At 50.9% G+C, this 18,286-nt stretch overlaps 3 protein-coding genes across 6 annotated transcripts; 2 read left to right on the plus strand and 1 right to left on the minus strand.

The window, feature by feature from the left end:
- The first annotated feature begins 1,708 nt into the window (after positions 1-1,708).
- LOC311368471 (RNA-binding protein 4B-like) lies at positions 1,709-8,109 on the plus strand. Of its 4 annotated transcripts, none has more exons than XR_014639945.1 (6): positions 1,709-1,770; positions 2,970-3,401; positions 4,106-4,843; positions 6,261-6,368; positions 6,474-6,574; positions 6,946-8,109. XR_014639945.1 is itself a non-coding variant. In XM_084487277.1 (4 exons), the coding sequence occupies exons 2-3, from the start codon at positions 2,993-2,995 to the stop codon at positions 4,810-4,812; spliced, it is 1,116 nt and encodes a 371-aa protein (XP_084343403.1). In that variant the 5' UTR covers positions 1,709-1,770; positions 2,970-2,992; the 3' UTR covers positions 4,813-4,843; positions 5,179-5,910. The 4 variants fall into 4 exon arrangements, 1 of the variants encoding a protein (XP_084343403.1); XR_014639946.1 differs by having other exon boundaries at positions 6,261-6,323; XR_014639944.1 differs by having other exon boundaries at positions 6,261-6,574.
- Positions 8,110-9,648: 1,539 nt separating this feature from the next.
- Positions 9,649-12,285, minus strand: tifa (TRAF interacting protein with forkhead associated domain). Its single transcript, XM_084487062.1, has 3 exons — positions 12,203-12,285; positions 10,528-11,122; positions 9,649-10,185 (listed from the first exon to the last, which is right to left on the minus strand). The coding sequence occupies exons 2-3, from the start codon at positions 11,098-11,100 to the stop codon at positions 10,132-10,134; spliced, it is 627 nt and encodes a 208-aa protein (XP_084343188.1). The 5' UTR covers positions 11,101-11,122; positions 12,203-12,285; the 3' UTR covers positions 9,649-10,131.
- Positions 12,286-13,331: 1,046 nt separating this feature from the next.
- rbm4.3 (RNA binding motif protein 4.3) lies at positions 13,332-16,974 on the plus strand. The gene is made up of 4 exons (XM_084487158.1): positions 13,332-13,387; positions 13,984-14,405; positions 15,066-15,814; positions 16,170-16,974. The coding sequence occupies exons 2-3, from the start codon at positions 13,997-13,999 to the stop codon at positions 15,758-15,760; spliced, it is 1,104 nt and encodes a 367-aa protein (XP_084343284.1). The 5' UTR covers positions 13,332-13,387; positions 13,984-13,996; the 3' UTR covers positions 15,761-15,814; positions 16,170-16,974.
- The last annotated feature ends 1,312 nt before the right edge of the window (positions 16,975-18,286 follow it).

The following is an 18,286-nucleotide window of genomic DNA, read 5'->3' on the forward strand; positions in this document are numbered from 1 at the left end:
CCAGCGGTTGTAGTGGGGCGCGTCCCACTGGTGGGGTATAGAGACGTGCAGGTGCTTTAGATTGCCGTGGTGCAAAAAAGCACATCATCCACTGTGGACGGTTCTAGTTAACTCCTAGAAGTCTCGCTCTTTTTTCTTTCAGCTGCACTTTTATTTTCTCTATTTTTGAACTTGATGCAAGTTATGACACAGCTGCACTTTTATTTTCTCTATTGTTGAACTTGCTGTTATTTGATGTTATTTAGTTAGAATTTAGATACAACGTGATGTAACTTGATGTTACTTCGATAAATTTGGAAATGTTAAGCTTGGCGTATTTCATTAGCGTTGTGTTGGGGCGATGGGGGCAGGTGGGGCTGGAACATTCCCCCCCCCTTGTCCAAAGTGGGGGACGACCGAAAAAGTTTGAGAACGACTGCTTTAAACTAAATGCGGCGGTGGTTGGTTGGACAGACGTCTGGGGGCGAGAAGAGGAAGGAGGTTCTGATTGGTTGGTAACTTTAGAAAGTTAATCAATAAAGTTAATTTAGAACCCTGATTGCAGCCCTGTCCTACAGACTTGCAGTCTGTAGGACTGCAAGTCTGTCCAGACTGCAAGTCTGTCCACTCCCATAGTGTATTGCAAATTAACTTGGCCTCTCCCGCCAATCCTAAATGCTCCAGAATGGTCACTCCCACTTACCTTTGTTAACTGTATATTCCCTACCCACAATGCAAACGTTTCCCTATAAGAATCTTGTTCACCCGTTGTCTCACTGAATGTATCCTTGGTAACTTTACTGCCTGTACTTATGTCCCATGGTCATGCTCTAATATTAAATCAATTATTGCGCTGGCCGACGTGTCCTAAAAATAAGTTTCTCTTCATCAAGAAGACATGGACATGACCTAACCAACCATCAAGGACCCTGACCTGACCAACCATCAAGGACCCTGACCTAATCGACCATCAAGGACCCTGACCTAATCGACCATCAAGGACCCTGACCTAATCGACCATCAAGGACCCTGACCTAATCGACCATCAAGGACCCTGACCTAATCGACCATCAAGGACCCTGACCTAATCGACCATCAAGGACCCTGACCTAATCGACCATCAAGGACCCTGACCTAATCGACCATCAAGGACCCTGACCTAATCGACCATCAAGGACCCTGACCTAACCGACCATCAAGGACCCTGACCTAATCGACCATCAAGGACCCTGACCTAATTGACCATCAAGGACCCTGACCTAACCGACCATCAAGGACCCTGACCTAATCGACCATCAAGGACCCTGACCTAATTGACCATCAAGGACCCTGACCTAACCGACCATCAAGGACCCTGACCTAACCAACCATCAAGGACGACCGAAAAAGTTTGCTAGCTGCTACAGACAGACAGTGGCCGCTTTTTTTTTTGCTCTTGCCTGCTTGCAGTCTTGTTGGAGGTTAGCGGTGACTAAATAGTTTGTTTATTATTTTCAGTTTGTAACTTAGATTTTTATTTTTGGCCGAGGAGGGGGGTAATTCAATTATGTTACAACATCTCTGTGATAACAAAACAACAAAAAATGGGGTCAAAAAATCGTAAATGAATAAAACGGCAAGTGGGCGCAGCGTAGGGCTCCTACCACTAGGGCCCCCCCCCGCACCGCCACCGACTTATCCACGTCCCTACGTACGTTGCATACGTCACTACGCACGTAGTACTACACGCCAAGACGCACGCAACGTCAGCGTCACTCAACGGGTGTTCGACTCTAGTAGCTGGTCGGCTTGGTAAGTGCACGTCGCTTTTAATCGCAACTTTGATTCGATTTTTATGTGAATTTCAGATCATTTATGAAACCCGCACGGTAGGAATGTCCGTCGATCCTCACAGTGTCCGTTAATGTTACAGTAAGACGGAGGACAAAGGCTACAGTTAGCTCCAGTTAGCACGGACTGCTCAGGTTAGCCACGGTGCTAGCAACACATGCAGCGTTAACGCGGGCGGTGCGTCGTGTTCTCTACGCCCGTGTGTGTTATATCTGTATGGACAGAGGAGTAGATGGTGTCTGCATTGGAGGGCGTCTTTGTGACGCCCGTGTGCTTTGTTCTGGAGGCTTCGTTGTGTGTTTTTAAAGCCGCCCAGCGTGAGGCAGCAGCACGCCGACACCGGACTTCCGCGTCCTGCTGCCCGCCATTAACACAACGCGGGTCCGCCTAACCCTAACCCCAACCTTAACCCCGACCCCAACCCCAACCTTAACCCCGACCCCAACCCTAATCCCAACCCCAACCCCAACCCCAACCCGGGTCCGCCTAACCCTAACCCCAACCCTAACCCCAACCCTAACCCGGGTCCGCCTAACCCTAACCCCAACCCTAACCCCAACCCTAACCCGGGTCCGCCTAACCCTAACCCCAACCCTAACCCGGGTCCGCCTAACCCCAACCCTAACCCTAACCCCAACCCCAACCCGGGTCCGCCTAACCCCAACCCTAACCCGGGTCCGCCTAACCCCAACCCTAACCCCAACGTGGGTCCGCCTAACCCTTACCCCTAACCCCAACCCTTAACCCAACCCTAACCCTTACGTTTACATTCATGGCACTTAGACGCTTTTATCCAAAGCGACTTACAATAAGTACATTGGTCAGAAGAAAGAGAAACAACAATATATCTCTTTTGGTACAGTAAAGATGTTCATATAAGTGGCGAGCACTAACGATCGCAAGGCTGACCCTGATCCCCCACTAGACGACAAGATGGCTAGGATGAGATGCTACACAACAAAGTACTTTTATTTTTACTGCCAGGACGTACAACATACAAATGGTACAATGAGTAAGGAGGGGTGGGAGGGGCTGGCTGTGCAGAGTGTAGGTGAACTCTGAACAACGTCTCTAGGCTCCGGTCCTTTGCAGAAGCCGGTGAGCGACCCTGCCGCCCTGCCCGTCGTGTTAAACCGGACGGGTCCCGTCGTGTGTTTCAGAGGTCCCTCGCTGAGCTGTCACCATGGTGAAGATCTTCATTGGGAACATCGCCCAGGAGGCGGAGAAGGACGAGCTGGAGGCTCTGTTCACGCCCTACGGCCAGGTCACCGAGTGTGCCAAGTACAAGAACTACGCCTTCGTGCACATGGACGACCGGAAGTCGGCCACCAAGGCCATCCGGGAGCTGCACGGCCACAAGCTCCACGGGCGGCCCATCAACGTGGAGCCCAGCCGGGGCAAGAACAACGGGCCGGTGAAGCTGCACATAGCCAACGTGGAGAAGGGCCACGACGACGAGCTGCGCGCGCTGTTCGAGGAGTACGGCGACGTGTCCGAGTGCGCCATCATCAAGAACTTCGCCTTCGTGCACATGCCCAACAGCGAGGAGGCCATGGACGCCATCAAGGGGCTGGACAACACCGAGTTCCAAGGTACGCCGTGCGCCTTCTCGCGGTTCATGCTTTGCAATGGTACCCGCCGCTGCTGCTGCTTTTAAAAAGGGGGAAGTCCGGTGTAAATGGATCTGTGATGTTTAGTGTGATAACGAGTTTCAACGTTCGCCGGGGAGCAAAAAAAACACATTCTTAAGTTGGCTGTTTTCAGCCGATTCTACCAAAATGCTAAACGTTGGAATGATAAGGGCATGTCTCATGGTAAAAAATAAATCGCTATTTTAAACCACTTACAAGGCTAGAAGTAGCCCGACACTTCTTTGGTGGTTTAATGAGGGTCTTGACATTTAAAACAAGGAATTGATAACTTTGTAAGTGTACAGATAGTTTATTAAAAAGGACATTTTATACACACACCATACCATCAGTAGTTCACCCGTCGACGGCATCTCGTTTTTAAGACTCGATAAGTCGATTGAGGAACACAGAGCTACGCGTTGACTGCTGCAGGGCGAGACGCATGGCTCTGTGTTCGCCAATCGACTTCTAAAAACAAGCCGGCGTGAACTACTGACGGTATTGTGTGCATAAAATGTCCTTGTTCAAACTCGTTATCACACTAAACATATCACAGATCCATTTTAACACCGGGTTTCCCCTTTTTAAGAAAAAAGCTACTTGGTTGTTCAATTCTAGCACAGGGCTGTGGATGATCTGTGATTCACAAAGCCTGTTTTTTGCAGCCAAGCGCATCCACGTCCAGATGTCGAGGAACCGCCCGCGGGGCGGAGAAGAGGAGGAGGAGTACCCCCCGCCCATGCACCGGGGCGGGTACTTCCCTCCCCGGCACTACCCGGGACCCGACCACCCCGACATGCACTACAGGGGCCGCATGCACGGGTATCCTCCCCCACCGCCGCCGCCGCCACCACCGCGCCGGCCCGCCTACCCGGAGCACCCGTACGGCGGCGGCGGCGGCGAGCGGGACGGCTACAGCGTGGTCGACTACTACGAGAAGTACCGGGCGCGCCCTTACGCGCCCGCGCCCTACGCCTCCGCCGCGCCGCCCTCCTACCCGGCGCCCCCGTCCTACGCCACGCCGCCCTCCTACGCCCCGGCGCCCTACATGGACAGGCGGGCGCCGCCCATCCCGCCGCCGCCCCCCTCCGCGCGGGAGCGTCCCTACGACCCCTACGACGGTCGCGCCCTGGCCCCGCCTCCTCCGCCCGCCTCGGCCGCCGCCGCAGCCGCCGCCTACTACGGCCGGGACCGGAGCCCCATCCGGCGCACGCCGCTCCCCACCCCGCCGCCGCCCCCCTCCGGCAACGGCTACTCGTACGAGCGGTCCCGGCTGTCCCCGGTGCCCCGGGCCCCCATGTACGCGCTGCCCCGCCCCAGGGACCCGTACGGGGCTCCGCCGCCGCCGCCGCCCCGCTATGCTGGCTACTAGCATCGCTGGAAAACAAAGAGGGAGATCCAAGGTGAGTGGGGGCGGGGGGGCGGGGGGGGGGCGTACTGAGGTGGGGGTGGGGGTGGGGGGCACTCCAGGTTGGGAAGGAGGTAATATTGCGGCCGAAAACCGTTTGAGTAAAACCGTGGGTCAGTTAAGATAAGAATCTTGCGTTTAAAAATACTCAAGAGGGTGTTGAACCATAGCAACGACTTGTAGCTCCTCTGTGGCTGAGAAACCCAAAAGCCGCTAGCGTGTGTTTGTGATGACCACCGACCTCTTGACTGAAAGTGCTGAACATGAACAACCTGCGCGAGTCCTGTAGTGTAAAGCCGGCCTGACCTGTGTGGTGTGCTCTCTTTCCAGGTTTAGACTATGTCAAGATCGTCGTCTGCGGATGCACGTGGCGCTATACCCGCAACCCCCCCCCTTCGAACCCCCCCGCTGTAGTCTACGGCGGATTGCGTTGCGTTCGCCCTGAGGTTTTCCCGGAAGCGACTATTGCGGACGTGTCCGTAAATTAAAAACCATACGATGGCTTCGAATCACACGACCTCATCCTTGGGCTGATGTCGGCGCCTTTCTTTTGATTATTATTTTGTTGTCATGTTTGTTTTACTGTTCAGAGTTCAACTGTTTGCAATTTACTGGTAAAGGTGCCTCATCTACTTAAACAAAACGTTAATCGACAAAAAATTACTTTTCTGCTTTTCGGTGATTATTGAATATAGACTAAGAAAACTGTGACTTAATTTGTTCGTCAGTTAAATAACCGATTTGTGTGAGACCATTTATTCGTAGGGTTATTTGTTTGTTTTTTTCAAAATGCTATGGATTGTTTCTAGTAACAGGAGTCATGCCATTGCAGTGGCGTTGTAATCATAGCGCTTGTGTCACAGATTGTTCAACTTTAACAGACCATTTATTTGCGACGCATGACGAATCACATTTCCACTGTTGTTTTAAAAATTATAATTTTTTACTTTTGCGGACATTGAGTCTTTAATACATCTAGCAACGACATGTATGATTTTTATTTTCCTCAGACCTCTTTTCATTTCCAAGTCTTTTAAATAAACACATGTTACAAACCAAGAATACGGCGTTCCCACTCGCATCATTGCATCGACCATAGGTGAGGCCTTCCTGTCGAAGTTTCACTTTTGAACTATCCTTAATTTCGTAACTAAATCCTGTTTCAATATAAACAATTGATCCGTAATTGCTAGCGTTACGGCTCCGATATGGCCGCGTGTTGCCTCGACAACTGTTTAACAACCCAACAAAAATATGTACATGTCTCATCCATTGTGTAATTCCCATCATGCATATTTCTCACGCATTTTGCCATTGACCTTTTGTTTCCCCTCCTCACTGTGCACGTCACCTCTCACCCCACCGTGTGGCGCTACCTGCTCTGGTATCCTCAGTGTTTGTGCTCTTTGTAGGTTACCCTACCCCTGCGTAGGTGTTGACGTAACGCTAAGCCAGGAGGCGTCCCCCGCTACGCGGTAAGTGTCCCATCAGGAGTCCGCCCCTCTGACGGGTTGAGCTGGGTAGGTACTTCACCACCAGAGTGACCATTTCGGTGACGTCCATCGAACCACGTGGACCGCTCCCTCCCTGTGTTTAACCGTGCGTACCCTGATCTCTCGCTGCAGGGCACCCGCCACGCGGAGGCGTCGGGCGTCTTGATGGACGGCTTAGCTGAATCGGCCAGGCCGGACCGGACCTGCTGGGACTCTCCGTGGAGGATGAGAAGGTGATTGTTAGTTGGCTTGGCAAATAGGAAGGACCTCTGTTTACAGAAATATGATAGACGGCTCAAACACCAAGCCTAACCAAGTGGACGCTACTACCAACTGGGGCATTGATTTGTTGTCATACGTCTAGTTGGGCCCTACCACTGACTGGAATGGCTAATCAACATCACACCTTTTTGAATGGGTGTCATTCAAAGTTTCAGTAAAGGCCATTTTTTTAATAAACCGTTTTTGTAGTAACTGCAGGGCACCTTTAAAACATTGAACTCATTCTTGAGTTGGTGTTTGCTTGTGTAGTTTGGGATGCCATAGAATGTTATGTACAGTAAATGTAAAAAAAATGGGTTATTTCTATACTCTTTGTCTGCAGGTAGCCGGAACGGTCTTGCACCGTGGGAAGGATGTGAGGCAGACGGAATCAGAACCACTACGTCGAACCAATGCAGACCAGCGACGCAGTCATTATGAAACCAAAACAAGTCGTCACGCCCCCAAGCCCACACAGCATGAACGCAGTTGATGAATCACAGATGCTGGTCACGGTGGATGTGCGTTCTGTCCTGTGAGATACTGTCTGTCTGGGAACATTTACAGATAGTATCTCACAGATGTTGGTCACGGTGGACGTCACCCCCATGCCAAGCTGCACCTAATATAAACATGTTTTTATGATTAGACCTAAAACACAACGTAATGTGTTTTGGCAACAACTACTTGCCAGCAAAAAAAAAGACAAAATAATTAGACTGTTGGATGCGACTGGTTCTGAGCCTGCCCGGTGGAGCACCGAGGGGTGTCCAGACGTCACGGGCCGTTAGCGGAGACGTCCCGAGCGGATGTCTCAGGTTTGGGAATGAGGGGCAGACGGGCCGCGGTGACAGTCTGCTGCCTCTCCTCCATGTCTGCCCCTGTGCAGCCAGTGGAGGACCAGACTTCTGGCTCTTCAGATAAAAGAGACGCTGCTGGGGCCTTTTGACCACGCCGGAGGTATTCAGGCCCCCGGTCATGCCCTCAGGATTTGTAGACTGGGTTAGCCCCGCCCGTTCTGCCGGAGATTTGAGTTCGCTCTGCAGAAGGGTCTGGAGAACAGAGCAATACATTTTTCTAGTTTTGATGTGTTTCTGCGGGAGCCAGTCACCAAGCTGGCTTTTCCCCCCTGGCGCGCTATTGGCTGGTTTAACACAATGACGACAGGGAAGCGACCGCAAGCAGTCAATTGCGTACAGAGTAATTTGAACTAGGCCCCGTTGATCACCCTTCTTGTGCTGAAGAAAATGACAGCAGCTTCCCCAGACCAACGTGCAATCTACGATTTGAGCTTGGTCTGGCAATAGCCGGGCTACAAGATTAGTGGATTTCCAGGAACTTGAAACTGGCCACTCACTCGACCTCATCCCTGATGACGATGCATATGAGAGGTCCGTCTTATCTTGTTGAGGAAGAACCAACCCAAATGATCTCTTGACCCGAAACCACTGCGGTGCACGTGGGAGAGTAACAACTTGACTTAATAAAACATTTATTCTGATCTAGACCTTGCCTTGGTGTCTCATTCTAATCACCAAATAAAAAAACTGTTTTAATATCACTATGTACTATGATGCTGCAGATTTAATTAATGTAAACCCTTTAAGGAGTTTTCAGTTATTAGATAAGTTTTGTTCATAGGTGTCACTTCCTCTGCATGGAAATTAAAAGAGGTCAATGTAGGTCACTGGCCAATAATCGCCTCTCCGTTTCACTTACCGAGGGCAACGGGCAGGTATTTATAACACCATTGAGAGTTGGCGCTTCTATATTTAATAGAAAGATATTACAGGAAGATAAAGGTTATGACCAGATATCTAGTTTTCCACAACCTTCCCACGTACACCGGACACACACGTCCACTGACATTTTGTGTCATTTTGGTGTCAAGTTGGACACCAATGGCCAAACCTGAGACCAGTTCAAGACACACAGCAACCCATTCCCAGGTTCCATGCTCGAGTGTCTGCTACTGCTCTCTTTTAGTATGGTCGGATCCTCAATTCATGTTGGCCGAAACTCCCGTCAGCTCATATAACACATCCTCCTTCTGTGTTCGGCTATCTCTAACAGGAAAAGCCGTCTTTGTTTTCTTGCATTCTCAAAAAGGCCAGGATCACACACGCGTGTCCTGTCTGAACACTTCTTTTGATACAGTTCTCAGGCGGAAAATACTTGTACTTGTTGAAATGCCTGTTTTATAAGAGCCCAGAGCCTCGGGAGCTCTTAAGGGGTCCACCTTATAGGCCTTCCAGAGACGGGGGGTTGGAGGAGCAGAATGCCTGGTCCTCCATTGAGCGGAGCTTTGATGTGGGTGTGTGAAGGAGCCGGTGACTGTTAGACCAGTTACCGAGGGTCGGTTTAAGGGGGGGGTGAGCAGTTATGTTTGGTAAGTAGGCGCTTTTCCGTGGATGCATTTGTAAGTGAGGATGGTTTTGAAGTTGATTATGTGGGTAAAGGTGTCAATGCAGTAAAACCCGGGCGGGGGTGATGTGGTGCTTCTGCACGCTCATCAGGATCCTGGCCGCGTTGTTCAGGAGGGTTGAGCTCCCACTCCCCATGAAGAGAACGTAGAGCCTCAAGGACACAAAGGCGTGTACGGGTTAAAGAGTTCACTTTGTTATGTTAAGCGGGGAGAGATTCAATATAAAACGCGATTGTTATGGCTACTAACCTCGCGCGAGTGTGACTGACCTGCTTTCTGACGTCCTACCACGCCCCTCACGCTCGCTTCTATGAAGCCCAAATGGGTCGGAGTTTCTTTGCCCTCAGAGCACTCCCTGGGCGGTAGTTTTCCTGCTGAAGCCTGGGGGTTACTTCCCCTTTAAGGCTCATATGCATTTGTTCGTAATCATTACTTGATTGAGGATCCCTTGATTGAGCTGAAGCAGAGTGCAACAAGCAGAGAGTAAAGCTTCTCTTTATAACCCTAGACTCAAGGCACTTTTATTCCAACGATTTCTTGAATAACCTGTTCCTTGGAATGTGATGGTGAATACTTAACCCTTGTTTGCTTTATCACTGATCATAGATTAATAAAAAGATCCACAGTGAACTTTTTTTATTTATTAAAAGATGAATTTAATAAACAACATAATATATAAGTTAAGTTAATAATAAAATGTGGATAAGTTGTACAAAACAAATTCAAAATACAGCTTCTCCAATTTTCAACTATATATTCTTATTATATTCCTACATCGGTTTAATTTCGATGCCAGATGAATTTCGTTCCGCCTAGCTCCTAGGCGGAACGAAATTCATCCGGCGAGAGTCATAACTTTGTGTGTCACATCAAATCCAACATTCATTGCAAAATGACGGTTAAATATTGAGTCAATGGCACTAAAGTTTTAACCTGACTCTCACCAGATGAATTTCATCTGGCGAGAGCATGTATAATATATATAATGAATATATATATATATATATATATATATATACATATATAATGAGATGTGCAGCCACAAATGTCCATACAATCATGGATCATCACAGGGTGATCCGGATAGAAAGCAGAGCTTTTTGATCAGCTCAGATACAGAAGGGTCTCATCCGACTCTATGGGCCCCTGTCTCTCTACCAGCCCCTGTCTCTCCACGGGCCCCTGTCTCTCTACGGGCCCCTGTCTCTCTACCAGCCCCTGTCTCTCTACCAGCCCCTGTCTCTCTACCAGCCCCTGTCTCTCCACGGGCCCCTGTCTCTCCACCGGCCCCTGTCTCTCTACCGGCCCCTGTCCCTCCACGGGCCCCTGTCTCTCTACGGGCCCCTGTCTCTCCACGGGCCCCTGTCTCTCTACCGGCCCCTGTCTCTCCACGGGCCCCTGTCTCTCTACCAGCCCCTGTCTCTCCACGGGGCCCTGTCCCTCCACGGGCCCCTGTCTCTCCACGGGGCCCTGTCTCTCCATGGGGCCCTGTCTCTCCACGGGCCCCTGTCTCTCCACGCTCCTCAGGTCCGCCGGTCTGTCCGACCAGCCCGTCTCCATGACGGGCACGGCGACGCTGCAGGGCACCGCCTCCTCCCGCAGCGCCCTCGACGGCCGGGCCTCCAGGACGTCCAACAGCACCTCGAAGCTGGCCCTGGCCTCGCCCTGCTCCACGCGGAGCAGCATCTCGTAGTCGCCGAACCGCACCAGGGCCGCGGCCCCCACGTCCGCCCTCTCCAGGTGGCCCAGGGAGACGCCGTCGACCCACACGCGGCCCCGCTGGCTCAGGCTCTGCGCGCTGAACCGCAGGTGGGGGCTCAGCGGCGTCCGGAACGCCTGGACCGACAGCTGCCGGCGGGAGACGCGCGGGTCGGCCAGGGCGAAGGTGCAGGCCTGCTCGTCGCGGCCGAACCGCAGCGGCTCGTCGGCGGGGTGGGCGTGGTGCCCCCCCGCGGCCCCGCCCGACGGCAGCAGGCGGAACATGCCCCGGGCGCCCTGCTGCGGGTGGTAGAGGCCGACGTGGAGGCAGGTGAGCTGGTCCTCCTCCGTCTCCAGGGTCTGGGAGGCGTCCATGGCGGGTTAACGCGGCGAGGGTCTGAAATGCAGAATAACAGAGAAACGGGTTAACGATGATCGGGTCTGCAGGCCGGTTAGTGAGCCTGACGCCTAACTAGTGGCCACCTCTCCATAATGACGTAATATATATACGGATATATTGACGTGTGTGCACAATATAAATATAATATCCCTTAGACTCATAGAAGTCTCAGTCTCAGTGGCGGTTCTACATCTTACACCCCGGGCGAGACCCCCTCTGAGTGCCCCCCCCCACCACCACCGTAAAAAAACGAACAGCCATGTTTTAACATAACAATATGAGTGAAAGATAAACTTAGATTTCTCAATTGCAAGAAATTCGAGGTGTGACTGACTTCAGGTGGAGTATTGCTCTATACCAGGCGCGCGTGCCGTCCATATGGGTAGGTGGGGCGGCGAACTACTTGCAAAAGCTCCCAACAAAAATAGTTTATAAATCATTGCTCCAAGTCTATTTTTAATAATCTGATTGTCACATTAACTATCTATAGTTTCTGTAGGCTTTCTGACTATTTTTGGTCTGTTGACATCAAATTTTGGATGATGGTGGTGGACGTGGTGGGCAGCTCAGCGACCGCGTTCCTCCGTATGTTGAGCACATTCCCCTGCAGGCTTCGATACGGATTTCAATCCGCGCTAACAGTGGATCCCCCGTCCCCCCCCCCCCCTTGTCCGTTCCATTTGGGAGACGCAGAGGTGAACTGTCCCCCGCGCCCCCCTCCCATTTTTCCCTCCTCACACCGCTTCTGTGCACGGCACCTCCTCAGCAAGCAGTCGGAGGGGTGCTGATAAGTAATATTAAAATTGCTGTCCAACCCTATTTGTTATTTTCATTTTAAATGTGGTATCCCTGTGAAGAATTACCCTGAATTCTGACATTTTTAGGCTACGTGCGAAAAATATTTCTATTGACAAAATTTAAATTCCCTTTAAGATACCAAAAGTGAAAGATTAGAGATTGACACAGACAGATGAGCGCATGAACAGCCTAAATAGTATCCCACTCATCCTCAAAGAAAGGCATTGACTTTTGAAACAAGGCTCTGTGCGTCAGTTTTAATCATCTGCAAGTGCCTACCTTTGCATAAAATTGCTGTGTCTTCAACTTTGGAAGGGTCAAAGTTAGTTTCTACGACATCCACTGCCAGGCCAACATGTTCTGGGACTTCAGGCACAATTCTAATGGTGTCTTTTCTAACACCGAGTAAACAGCCAGGATAACCCTCCCCTTTTCCTCCAACTCCTCCCTCGCTCTCATCCGCTGGGGGAGGGATGTACTTCCCAGAATGATGTAACGTTAAAGTTACATCATTAAAGAACTGAAAGTAACTAATAATAGTGGTGTCGGTTTTGCCCAAAGGGACGGAATAATTTGTGAACCCGTAGTCTGTAAAATAGTTAATAGACGTGAGCTGAACATGCACTGTATGCTTTTCCTTTGCTTTCTACTCGGATGGGATCCTCACTGGACACAGACGGTTAAATGATAACGTTTTATATACATTACATTCCTTTTAAAGGGAAGTTCTTCGGGGAAGAGCAGAAGGACAACGCTTGCTTCCTCCTTAAAGCGTCAATGAATAACTTGGATTTAAAACTGATAACGTCTCACGGCCAGGGGGCCAGAGCTTCTGACAAACCATATATGGGCATACAAAACCTCTGGCTAGAGTATTGGGACCATATCAGTGAGACACGCAAAACATCTGTATAATCCAACATCATGTGGGCTTTTTAAAGAAATGGGGACATTATAACCCGGGTAGGACACAGGGATTAATCACAGAATACACAACAACATGGAAACACACCACAGGAACTTTCATGCAATGCAATGAAACAGAGACAGTTGAGAACTTGTTGCTGGAATGTAGGAGGTGCCAACAGAACGAGGAAAGAAGTTCCTCGTTCCTCGTCCTGATTGCCTTCATCATTAAGGCAAGCGAAATAAAGCAATTTTATAGGCCTAGGGTAATTTAGGAAAGGCATTTAGAAAAAGTATGAACACAATTCATTTTATTTAAAAATATTGGAATAATTGAGATAATATCAGTACTGTATATTTTTGTACATAAATTGTATACTTTTTTTTTTTTTCTTGGGGTCCTGTCAACCTGAGGATCCCCACTCCAGGCCAGTAGGTGGCAGTCGTGCCCCGACAAGATGAAGGCCGACCGTCGTTATAAACGGAAGAAGAAGCGGACGCTTGTGACAGTCAAAGGTTGAACGCCATTCATCGAGGCTACCGGCGTCCGGTTAAAAGGTATTCAAACAACGTATCCTATCGTTAATCGAGCAGTTATACACGATTTCAACTTTAAATCCACGTTGGACTAAAAAGTGAACACGTTGATGGTTTTATTAGGCAGTGGACGTCGGTGTTAACCGTGGTTGGGCCGGCGGGGCTTTGTTGATAGTATGGCCTAGCTAGCCGCTTAGCATTAGCCTCTATTGAATCAGAAATTGATTTCTTTCATCCATTCTTTCGTGCTCTGTTCATATCAGTTAATGGAAGCCACGTGTATTTCCAAAGCAATAACTCTAAGCTGCGTATGGGTAAATGCTTAATTGTATTTGGTTATGACTGAATATGACGTCAGGGTAGCACGAGGTAAACTAGAGCATGTTTATCTCCATCACATGTTTATCTCCATCACATGTTCTTGTTGTGACGGGATGTTGTCTGGCAGACAACATCCCGTCACAAAAAGAACGACAATATGGGAACTCACTGCACCGGCTCTCATTACCTTTACCCGGTAACACACCACAGACCTGACCCGCGTACAACTGACCCCGTTTTGGTTCTCTCTCTCTCTCTCTCTCTCTCTCTCTCTCTCTCTCTCTCTCTCTCGACAGACCCAGAAGCAGAATGGTGAAGATATTTGTGGGGAACCTCCCGCGGGAGGCGGACCAGGAGGAGATCGAGGCCCTCTTCAAGGAGCACGGCACCGTCACCGAGTGCTCCATCATCAAGAACTTCGCCTTCGTCCACATGGACGACCGCAAGGCGGCCGTCAAGGCCATCAAGACGCTGCACCTGCACAAGCTCCACGGCTCCCAGATCAACGTGGAGGCCAGCCACGGCAAGAACCAGGGCGCCGTGAAGCTGCACGTGGCCAACGTGGACAAGGGGGACGACGGCGAGCTGCGCGCGCTGTTCGAGGAGTACGGCAGCGTGTCGGAGTGCGCCGTCGTCAAGAACTTTGCGTTCGTTCACATGTGCAACTCCGAGGAGGCCATGGACGCCATCAAGGGGCTGGACAACACGGAGTTTCAAGGTAAGTGGGGGGCGGGGTGGGGGGGACATGAATGTTACAAAGTAGGAGGCAATATGAATATTATATCTATCTCTATCTCAGAGTGCAATTGAGTCTTAGTCCCAGTCCCGTTTCTCTCCCCTTAACGAGAACACTTGGCACTCTGAGTGCCCTTTGCTGCAAGTCAGCTCCCGAGCTGGCTAGCGTTCAAGGGTCGATTATATAAGGGAAAAACGGCACTCCCCCCACGCTCCCTTTTAGTATACTATTGGGACAGCCTACCCCTTCGCGGGAACACGCAAAATCTAGGCTTAGGGCTCAAATCTACGGAAAGGGGAGAGAAATGGGACTGGGCTTAAATCATGCTATCCAGTGGACACCGGGTAAGGCCATTGTGCCCTTGCATTCCGAATCAGAATCTTACTTATTGCCGAGTATGTTTACACATGCAAGGAATTGTTTTTGGTGTGGTGGTGCAAAAACAAACCACAAACAAACACAGTGCAAAAAAAAGAGAAGACAGAATGAGGTAATAACAGAATGAGGTAGCATGATGAAGTATAATATCAGACAAAAATGAGTGCAGTTGTAGGGACTTGTGTGTGTGTTGGAGGGGGTGAATGAGAGTCAGTGTTCCTTTCCGTTTTGTCCCCCTGACCGCCCCCCACTGTCCGTCCCCAGGTAAACGCATTCACGTGCAGATCTCCAAGAGCCGGCCACGGCACGAGGAACAGGACGACTACCCGCCCCCGCCCCAGGACGGAGGCTACTGGCCGCCGCACGGCTATCCGGGCGACCGGCACGAGCCCCCCCCGCCGCCGCCCAACTACATGAGGGGCCCGCCCCACCACCACCACCACCACCCCCACCCCCACCCCCCCCACCACCACCACATGCCCCCCGGCTACCCCACGCCCCCTCCCCCGCCCCCGCCGCCCAGGCGCGCGGTCTACGCCGAGCGGCCCTACGAGCGCGAGCGCGAAGCCTACGGCGTGGTCGACTACTACGAGAAGTACCGCGCCCGCCCCTACGGCGTGCCGGCCGCCTACGAGGACCGGCGCGCGGGGCCCGCGCCCCCGCCCCCGCCCCCCTCGATCGCCGTCCGCGAGCGCATCCTCACGGCGCCGCTCGACCCGTACGACCGCCGCGCCCTGCCGCCGCCGCCGCCGCCGCCGTCCTCGTACTACCCCCGAGAGCGCAGCCCCCTCCGCCGGGCGCCGCCCCTCCCCATGCCCCCCGCCGGCAACGGCTACGGCTACGAGCGCTCCCGCCTCTCCCCGTCGAGGCAGCCGCCGCCGTACGGGGTGGTGCACCGCCCCCGGGACCCCTACGCCGAGCGGTTGCCTCCGCCGCCACCGGCACGCTACGCTTATTAGCTCCTCCCACGCCCCCCCCCCCCCCCCCCCCGCCTCCCCAGCGTGCACGTCAAGGTGAGGACAACATGCGCGCTACGCTGATGATGATCATACCGAGTCCATAGGTCTCGCAGTCGAGGCCTAATTGAGGTCCTCCTGTTTGAGGGACGTTAGTTAGTGAGGACAGGTTTCACTAGGATGGACGCCCTCGTCTCAACCGTGTGTGGGGGGGGGATGAGAAACCATACGAGTCATGTTGTCTCTTATTGTGTCGGCTCTCTGGAGGGAGATGCTGCACTCGCCTCCAAAGTAAAAGCACTAATACTAGGTGTATATCTATATATCTTTAAAGGTGCGTCCCCAGTGCCCGTTGTCTCTAGTTGCAGGGCGTGATGTTGATGCTTTCTATATGTTTGCTCTATCCCAACAGGATCGTTCCGCTCGCCAGATGCTCTCGGCGCTCCTCGTTTCCCCCGGCGACGGCGGACCGCGTTTCGTTCCCCGCTCTCAGGAGGAACCGTCGTCCTCGTCTCCTTATATGAATTATATTTCATTTGTATTTTTAATTATAACATTCTGGAGCATTATTTTCATTTTTTTAAACTCGTTTTTATCTTTGTCACTGTGCTGTAGTACGTTTTTAACAGTCTATGGCTATAGGTCGTTTTTTATTTTGTAACTTTGTAAAAATTACGTTAGTGTTCTAATATTGTGTGTGCCATGGGAAGCTTTTTTTTAAAGCGTCATTTGTTTTGGAGGTTCTCTTTGGTATCGAACGTACGCACTGGGTCCATCTCCTGGGCCGTCCCGTTCTCACGGCGTGTATAACAGCTTGGTAAACATCTGTGACTTAAACATCACATCGTCTGTAAAGAAAGAACACCGCAATGCGATTTAAAAAGAAAAGTGTCGCCTCCTTTGTCGGAAATGGTTTTCAATAAAGGCCTCATACCGTGATCCCGATGTGCTTGATACTTCAGTCGCACGACTCTTTACAATATATTCGTCGACTAACGTCGCATAAAATGTCGCCTGCATAAAATGTCTCCTCGTCATTAAACCTGCACACCGCCCAGCTGTCCCATTAAAGGGTCCCTCTTCAACCACCAGGCATGACGTAGGTCGGCCACTTCTAAATGTACCCTACGGTGAGTGACGTCACACGTCCACACCCCCCTTCGGTGGGTGGGTCCGCATAACCAGTTGGCCAGACGGCCCCCACTGGGTGATGCTGGTCCAGCTGGTCCAGCCCTCAGACGTCTGGGTGGCCGGTCTCACGTGTGACGTCGCACTGGGGTAGATTTATTAAAGGATGGCTTTTTAAACGTCCCACTTGCTGGTAGAATTGGGGCCTCTTTTTGGCCGGCAGTGAGAAGAATCGAGGCCCATAACGGCTAAGCGCCACCCACCCCACCCCCCGTGTCCACGCTGCCTATTCGTTGTCCTCCCTGTCACTCAAGGGGTCCTGAAGGGGCTTTGAAGCGAACCTACTCCGGCTATACTCCAGTTCTTGGGGCGTCCTAGTGTTATTTTAGTTTATGCCGCATTCATGTGGGCCACGGTGGTGGAGCTCTTTCTCCTAACAGGTGAGTACATGCACGAACCAGCGGGATACAGGTAACGAGAGTGCTGATGGTTTTCACAGTGACTTGTTTTAAAGGAGAACCGGACACCAACCCCCGCACATGTTATGCGTTCCAGATGACTCCATCTAGAAGGTAATGGCTTGCTGTTGCATGCGGTGTCGCTGATTGGCTGTCGGTGACCTGGTGATTAAGTGTTGATGCAACACTTTAGGAAACAAGTGACTGGTTGTCAGGGTTTCCTGTCAAACTGGCGGGGGCTGCTAAACAACATAAAAATAACAAACAAGAACAGTCAAAGCAGTCGTGCAATTTGAACTTTACAAATATTTAAAAGAAAAGTGCTACTCGACATTGTCAAAATAACAACTGATCAAGGACAGTTAAAGAATTTTAGCAATTTTTACTTAAAAAATATTCAAAACCAAACTCTTTTTTTTACGACGGTAAGGCGGCAGGTGTGTGTTGCTTAGGCGGCCATAAAGTGCTGTGGGAAACCCTGGTTGGTAACGGTGCAGGCACCCCTGCCCCAACCTGAGAATGGAAAAATAACCATTTTTCCAGGTGGCGACTAGGTGTTTGGTTCTCTGTTTAAATGTTTGTTAAACAGTGGGTGCTGAACCTGCAGTGTAGCCTTTCACCGTCTCCCCCACTATCAGCTTCCTGCTCTTTTCTCAACGCACCATTTTGAATTGGATTTAAATCGACAATTTATTTTGAACACTCTGCTCGAATAAGCATCAAGCCAGTGAAATGCTCACAATGGCATTCCTCATTGAACTCCATATGGAGCTCAGGCTACTCTAAATTTAAAGATTTATTTTCAAACCTCTCAATGTGACCCTAGTTAATAAACACTGACCACTATGATGTGAATAAATGGCTAGGTGTGGATTGACTTGCCAATCCTAGATATTGGTGTCAGGTTTTTATATTGATCCTATTCGCTGATGAATATACCACA

Source organism: Micromesistius poutassou, assembly GCF_964030765.1.
Source record: "Micromesistius poutassou genome assembly, chromosome: 23".
NCBI lineage: Eukaryota > Metazoa > Chordata > Actinopteri > Gadiformes > Gadidae > Micromesistius > Micromesistius poutassou.

What these genes read in the sequence shown, in the direction of transcription:
- LOC311368471 (XM_084487277.1), top strand. Translation starts at nt 2,993, where the DNA reads ATGGTGAAGATCTTCATTGGGAACATCGCCCAGGAGGCGGAGAAGGAC. An exon ending in GGACAACACCGAGTTCCAAG is followed by an intron (nt 3,402 to 4,105) that starts GTACGCCGTGCG and finishes TGTTTTTTGCAG; the next exon opens with CCAAGCGCATCCACGTCCAG.
- tifa (XM_084487062.1), bottom strand. Translation starts at nt 11,100, where the DNA reads ATGGACGCCTCCCAGACCCTGGAGACGGAGGAGGACCAGCTCACCTGC. An exon ending in GCGTGGAGAGACAGGGGCCC is followed by an intron (nt 10,186 to 10,527) that starts GTGGAGAGACAG and finishes AGACAGGGGCTG; the next exon opens with GTAGAGAGACAGGGGCCCAT.
- rbm4.3 (XM_084487158.1), top strand. Translation starts at nt 13,997, where the DNA reads ATGGTGAAGATATTTGTGGGGAACCTCCCGCGGGAGGCGGACCAGGAG. An exon ending in GGACAACACGGAGTTTCAAG is followed by an intron (nt 14,406 to 15,065) that starts GTAAGTGGGGGG and finishes GTCCGTCCCCAG; the next exon opens with GTAAACGCATTCACGTGCAG.